The sequence below is a fragment of the Xyrauchen texanus genome, chromosome 7, assembly GCF_025860055.1.
Source record: "Xyrauchen texanus isolate HMW12.3.18 chromosome 7, RBS_HiC_50CHRs, whole genome shotgun sequence".
NCBI classification, from domain to species: Eukaryota; Metazoa; Chordata; class Actinopteri; order Cypriniformes; family Catostomidae; genus Xyrauchen; species Xyrauchen texanus.
In genome coordinates, this window is record NC_068282.1 from 13,808,603 (window position 1) to 13,815,902 (window position 7,300).

Sequence of the window (7,300 nt, forward strand, 5' to 3'; positions counted from 1 at the left end):
ACAATTTCATCTGGAACCACCACAGTAATTCTTTGTAAGGGGGTACATGGATAAAAGTAGAACATGGTAAAGTATAACATAAGGACCTCATTCGAGGTAGCGCCATACTTCCAGGTATTCAATAATGATGATTACCACAAAAAATGCATTTTGACTCGTCCCTCCTTTACTTTAAGCAAAACAGTGAGGCACTAACAATGTAAGTGAATGGGGCCAATCTGTAAACAGCAAAATACTCATGGTTTCAAATGTATTGCCACAAGAAGTAAACCAGGGTTCCCCAATTAATTTTACCAAGGGCCAAATTCTGTCAACAATACAAAGTCATGGGCCACGGCCATTGATGTAATAAGCAATTTTATTTGTGCTGCTGTTTTCATTAATATTACTATTCTTGTTTTTATTATTAATAGTGTCACAGAAAAATAACTATAATAAATAAGAATATTTATCAAAGTATTAGTAGCCTGTCTTATTTATTTAATTATTGTTTTATTATTTAATTATATATTAATTATGAACATTTTGTTTGTATACAGATGAACAAAACTGCCTGCTGGGGAAAAAAAAAAACTTTAATGAACAATCTGGATCTCCAAGTCCTCCATGCAAGTCAACTGTTCCTGCTCATCTCCAAACGGCATATACTCTCTGCACTTTCCCCAATTGCAGATTCAATTATTAGACCTATTAGCATTAATGTTGTTATTGTTCTTAAGGATAATACAACAAATATTGCAATCATTTCAATAAAGAAAGGACCCTTTTCTTATAAATTATTTTTAATATTAGGCTTTGCATCATGTATATTTTTTTTCTGTACAATATTATTTTTATTGATCACTATTCCACCTGTATTTGTATCACATTACTTTGTGTTAAATATATTATCCATGCATTATAAAAGAGTAGATGGCTTCAGGAGTCTATTTGGAATATACTCGTAGTAAAATACGTGTGCAAATCTAAATACATATATTTACGCAAGAGCGCTGTTTACTCATCTCACTCGCTTAAAAACACAGATTATATACTCAGAATGCATCAACAGCATGGAACGAACATAATGAAAGAGTTATGCCAAATTAGGTAAATGAATGCTTTTAATCAGTGTTCAATATATTAATCTTAAACAGCTGAAGGTGCGGGCATGAGACTGGTATAAATAGAACAGCAACAGTGCTGCCAACAGTACGGGGGTGAAATTTTTTTTTACACACTCCGTGTATAGACTATTCGTTGGAAGCTTGTCTCACATATTAGTCATGGATTTGGTGTGAACAGGCCTTTCAGTGCAGGCCAAAAATGTGTCACTCGAGGGCTGCCTATTGAGGAACCCTGACGTAAACAATAGACGTCTCAACATTATTTAATTGTTATAAATTTGCTTACTAACTTGTTCTGTGTAAAGTTATATCCAATTTTACAACTTTGCTGCCATGACAACGTAAAGGGTAAACCCCTAAAATGACCAGCTCAAACTTGACAGCTCAAATAATAAACAAGTTTGAACAGAAGAATTAATGTAAGTGTTTTAATAAAATTAAAAGCTTCACATTTCTGCCTTTAAACCATCCAGAAATTGGCCCCATTCACTTTCATTGTAAGTGCCTCCATGTAAACTCGATTTTTGCTTTTTGAAAAAGAGGGACAAGTGGAATTTGTTTTTTTAAAACTACTCAACATTATGCCACAAATGCTAACGATTGAGCTCATTTAAATTGAACCCAGAATAATCCCGCAAGGGTTTTTGACATTACGTATTGTATCTGCTAGTTTGCTTTTATACAGCACAATAATTCATACTTGAGCAACCTAGCATCATGTGGACCTCGATGACAGTTGGACATACATGAATACAGCACAATATTAACAAACAAACTGAAGTCACTAAGGCAACGTATCTGACCCTTCTACAACCACAAGGCAGGCAAGTATATCAGTCAGACGGAGGCGTGTATGGGATCAAAAGCCCGTCAAAAGTGTTGCAGTAACGGAGCCAAATATAATAGGCATGAATCAAAATAAAAGCAGATAAAAAAATAAGTGCAAAAATGAATAAAAAAACAACAAGCATGAATCAAAAATATATAAACATTTAAAATATGCTGCAAAAAAACAGAAAAATGTAAGCAATGTCATCAGAATTGCAAAGAAAATCATGTTTACCTTGGTTATATTACTGTTGTTTGTGCTCTCTGACAAATTTGCTCATATTTAAATTTTCTTTTGTTTCCAAGTTCTATGCTTGGGTTTCCAAAACATTTGAGTAGATTTTCATTTAAATCAGGGGGTGTTTTGCATCCCCATTGATACACTAGTTCTTGATCGACAGCTCCTCCTCTAGCCAATCATTCGAGGAGGTGACGTAACTTCAATGCGACTCCGAAGGCTGCTGCTCAATCGCATGATGGTAGATGAAGACGGATAACCATCCGTTGGCAAATCCTGGACAATCACAGGAAACTGAATATAAATATTATTTGTGGTTGATAGATCTGCTGCTTGAGTCCGTTTTGAATATTTTATGCCAGCTCTAGGAAACAATATGTTGTCCGAGTAGGCCATTATCATAGTCCGTTAACATGTGTATCGAGTCAGCTGAATTTAGTTAGTAGAGTCTTTAATTATTATTTAAGACTTCCTTGTTTGTAGGTTATTGGCTGGTTTGTTTTTATCTAAAAAAAATAATAAATCAAGGCTGGGTTGGTGTGGATGCATCTTTTTTTAACTAGCTGTACCAATGTAGTCACGAGTTCAGAACCCAACTTGATCCGCTTTTCCATGTTGCTGAAAGTGCCGTTCTCTGCTAACTAAATTCAGCTGACTCGATACATGTGTTAACAGACTATGATAATGGCCTACTCAGACAACACATTGATTCCTAAAAGCTGGCAGAAAATGGACAAAACAGACACAAGCAGCGTATCTATCAACCACATATAAAATTTCTATTCAATTACCTGTGATTGTCCAGGATTTGACAAATGAGTTATCCATCTTCATCGTGCGATCAAGCAGCAGCCTTCGGAGTCGCATTGCCGTGACTTCACCTCCCCTCTTCGAATGATTGGCTAGAGGAGCTGTCGATCAAGAACTCGTGGACCAATGGGGATGCAAACGCCCCCTGATTTACATGGAAATATCCTCAAATGTTTTGGAAAACCAAGCATAGAACTTGGAAACAAAAGCAAAAGAAAAATACGACACAAGTGTACAAAAAAGTGAAAATGAGCAAACTTGTCAGAGCACACAAACACACAAAACTGTAATATAACCAAGGAAAACATGATTTTGTTTGCAATTCTGATGACATCACTTTAATTTTTCCATTTTCTTTTTTTGCAGGATATTTTAAATGTGTTTATATTTTTTTGATTCATGCTAATTATTTTTGTGCTTATTGGTTTTTTTATTATTTATCTGCGCTTATAAGAGCTTATATTTGGATCATGACCGCAATACTTTTGACGGGATTTTGATCCCATATGCGTGGGTGCTAACGGTTTTTTATCATGCAGACTGTAAAAACGCGTCCAAAGCACAACACAACGCACGGATCTCTATTTAAGCAGTATGACTGACAAATCCTCAATCTTATTATTTAACTATTCGGTCCAGATCTACCACAGTAACGTTTTCGTAACCGAGCTCAAGGCTTTACGCCCACATTAAGGCCAAACCATTCCAGAAAACAATATCGTATCAAGTTGTGGCTTACTTTCCCTCCTGGCAGTCGTATAAAACAATCGAGTCGTCGTCGCTACTCGATATCACCGTTTCGCCATTTGAACTGAAGTCAAAGCAGTTGATTTTGTCCGAATTCTCTCGGAAAACCTTCGCAACCCTAAAACTCCGCACCACATTGTCTGTGAGTTTCATTGTGGCCTTTTTGCCTGGCCAGGCGCTTGGGACCGTTTACTTAAAAACACTTAGTAGATTGGCGTCCGATAAATCAGCTATATGGGTTGCAAAAATATATGCCTGGTTTTTGAATGAAAAGAGTTCTCAGACATGTATTTCGGTCACATTAAAAAATCCCGCCGACAAAATTCGTCAATGAACTGGGTTACGGAAGACGAAGTGAAGATAGAGGAAGTGAGACGGTTTAGAAAATGGCCACCACACATACGAAAGTTTTAGAATAAGAGTCACCTGTCGAGGGTTGTGTTGCGCTATCAGTCATTTTATTAAAAGATTTTAAGATATTGTCCGGGTGGAGTGAGGCGTCTAAAAATGTTTCCAATAAGTTTATTTTAACCTTCCAGTACGTACACTGGAAAATAACAACAATGATAGTGTTGTGCCAGGTAGTTTAAATCTTTACATAATCAAGTCTTACTTTTATCATCAATATGACATGGTTTTGTGTCGTTTTTTTTTTTTTTTTAAATCTACAGCTCTAGTGAGACTGAGCATTCTCTATACAAACCGTCCCATATAAATGCAGAGCTGAAAAGACTTAGAATTTGAATGGACATTTTATGTGACTAGATTAATTTCACTTTCTTCTATATTACATTTTGCACATAGACATCATACTAGCCTCACCCAAATCCAGGCACTAGCAAAAACTCAAGAGCAACCAGTGGTTTAAATGGCAGCACACTCACTGTTACAGATAATAACAACTGAGAAAATGCAGCATATAGAATATAAAGCTCTTGGATGACTAAGCATTTTACTGGACAAAGACCTGTGGAATATTCTTCTATCGTTGTTTCCTTTCTAACCAAACAGATTTACAATGGCAGGCAGGGATACAATGGTGAGTTTTCTTAAAAGTCCCATTGATGTGTAGATGCCCGAAAATAAATTTTGCTTACATACCTTTATTGTGTAAAGATTACAATGACAATTTACTTTGTAAAAAATACCCATGAGTATCTGCGTTAATAGGGGAAAGCTGCACTGTGGGATATATTTACATATTCACAGTTAAAGGAGCAATTATGTAACATTGATATCAAGCGTTTAAAATGGGTACTGCAGTCCAAATTCAAAATATTGGAGAGTTGTCTCCCCCGCAACAGGAACGAGCAAACTGACAATGGCAAGCGAAAAGCCGTACTCTGTAAATTGATCAGCAAACATTTGCCTTGTTTTTGTTTGCAAATTATAAACCAGCTCATGTGGATTTTTTTTATTTTTATATCTCTGCCAATGTTAGCTAGATGTATTGCTGGCTTCCATGGCTGTAGCGTGCCATTTGACCGCTAACTTCTTTCAAATCTGGCAACCCGGGGTGTCGAAATAATTTTGGGAAATGGGCAGTAACACACAGGCCAAAACACAAACAGAAATTCCGGCCCAGAATGACATTTCAAAGTAGAATATACTGACTGTAGCCTTGGTTTCGGAGAAGCCAGTATTTCAACCTAGCATGTTTCCTAAATCTCTGATAACATATAATTTTACGCTTTAGTACAGTAAATTAGATTACATATTGCACCTTTAAGTGAGAGTTTTCACCAGAAGTGATTGTAACCTCCACCAATAACCTCATAAAATCATGTGCTGAAAAGGTACACTGAAAAATTAAAATAACGTGCTGGATTTGCTTAAAAATATAGTGCATCATTTTTGCAGCCCACTTTTTAAGCAAATTCCACTAGGAATTTTAAGCAACTTTACCTAAAAAAAACATAGCTGGCTAATTAGCTTCCATTAAAAAAAAAAAAAAGCTTACTTAAAATACTGTGCCACACCAGCTACTACATTTAAGTTTTTTCTAACCCTAAGAGTCTCTGTTCACCCAACTATGAATTATAAGCTCATTTAGCTCAACTGTAAGTGCTATTATCAGCTTCAAATTCTAGGTTCTGTTCATTTACTTTCAATTAACTTTTTTTTTAAATGACCTTAAGAAATAACAGACAACTGGTGAATGTCAAAGGCTTTTATTGTCGGTTACATATGTACAAATCTAACAGATTTTCATGCTCTCCTAGAACAAAAATATGTTCTCAAATACAAAAATTGTTACAAAATCATGACAATAAACAAAAACAAGTGGGCTATAAAATGACTTAATTTCAGTAAATCTAAATAAACAATTCAAAATGCATTTTAACAGACTGCACACTGCAGAAATATATGCATGTATGAGAAAACTCTCTGCACTAATACCATAATAAAAACACCAGAAACAGTTTGTATTTATAAATGAAACTATTCATTCAAAAGATATTTTCAAATTGGCCAGACATGGCCATCATCATTATGTAACACCATTTACTGTATGACCTAAAAAAAAAAAGAAAAAGTTTCAGCGTCTTTGGGAAGCGAAGGGCATAAAGTAGCCCAAAAAGTCAGTGCACTGACCCAAGTTTTGACAAATGTACACAGCTCAATTTCAAGGACAATACATCCAGGGGGTTGAAAGGAAACTTTCGATCTTCCTGCTCCAAAGCATTGATGGCATCTGCTCCTCTCTGTGCTTGGTCAAGCTCCTCTAATCAATGCATAGAAATAATCTTTATCAAAATGTATATTAACAGTTTCCATTGTATATTTGCACAATTAAATATCCTCAAAATCAATAATTACAGAGTAAAAAGATAAGTGATGCTTAAAGGGATAGTTCACCCAAAAATACAAATTCTCTCATTTATTTACCACCATGCAATACCAGATGAGTAGGACTTTCTTCTGTTGAACACACATTTTTTTTAGAAGAATATCTCAGCTCTGTTGGTCCATTCAATGTAAGTGAATGGTGGTTAAAAAGCACATTAAGGTGGCATAAAGTAATCCATATGATTCATGTCTTCAGAAGTGATATGATAATTGTGGTGGAGTCATTTTTTACTATCAATCTACTCTTTCACAATTGTCTTATGTTTGAGGATTCTGAATTTTTAATCATTTCACCACCTATTTGGCAGGGAGGAAAATGCATATTAAAAATGACTTAAATATTTATCTGTTTCTAACCCACACTTATAATTTCACTTCTAAAATCACTCAACCACTGGAGTCATATTCATATTTTTATTGCTAACTTTTTTGCTTTTTGTACTTTCAAATTTCTGGTCTCCATTCACTTGCATTGTGAGGACCTACAGAGCTGAAATATTCTTCTAAAAATCTTAGTTTGTGTTCAGCAGAAGAAAGTCATTCACATCTGGGATAGAATGAGGGTGAGTAAATGATGAGAACATTTTAATTTGAAGCACACGGCTATTCAACCACTGTACCAAATGCATATATTTATATGAATGTCAGTGGATGTTTTAAAATGGTGCTATATGAATAATGTCATCCAAATGGGTTTCCAACCTTTTATTTTTTGTTGCAT

The 7,300-nt window shown here is 35.2% G+C and overlaps 1 protein-coding gene across 2 annotated transcripts in view; it reads right to left on the reverse strand.

The window, feature by feature from the left end:
• Nucleotides 1-4,078, reverse strand: part of LOC127646202 (WD repeat-containing protein 82) — a 43,248-nt gene extending 39,170 nt beyond the window's left edge. For both annotated transcript variants that reach the window (XM_052129701.1, XM_052129700.1), the window contains exon 1: nucleotides 3,722-4,078. In XM_052129701.1, coding sequence (XP_051985661.1) covers nucleotides 3,722-3,882 — 161 coding nt within the window. In that variant the 5' untranslated portion in view covers nucleotides 3,883-4,078. The remainder of the gene's footprint in view (nucleotides 1-3,721) is intronic.
• Nucleotides 4,079-7,300: the final 3,222 nt, after the last annotated feature.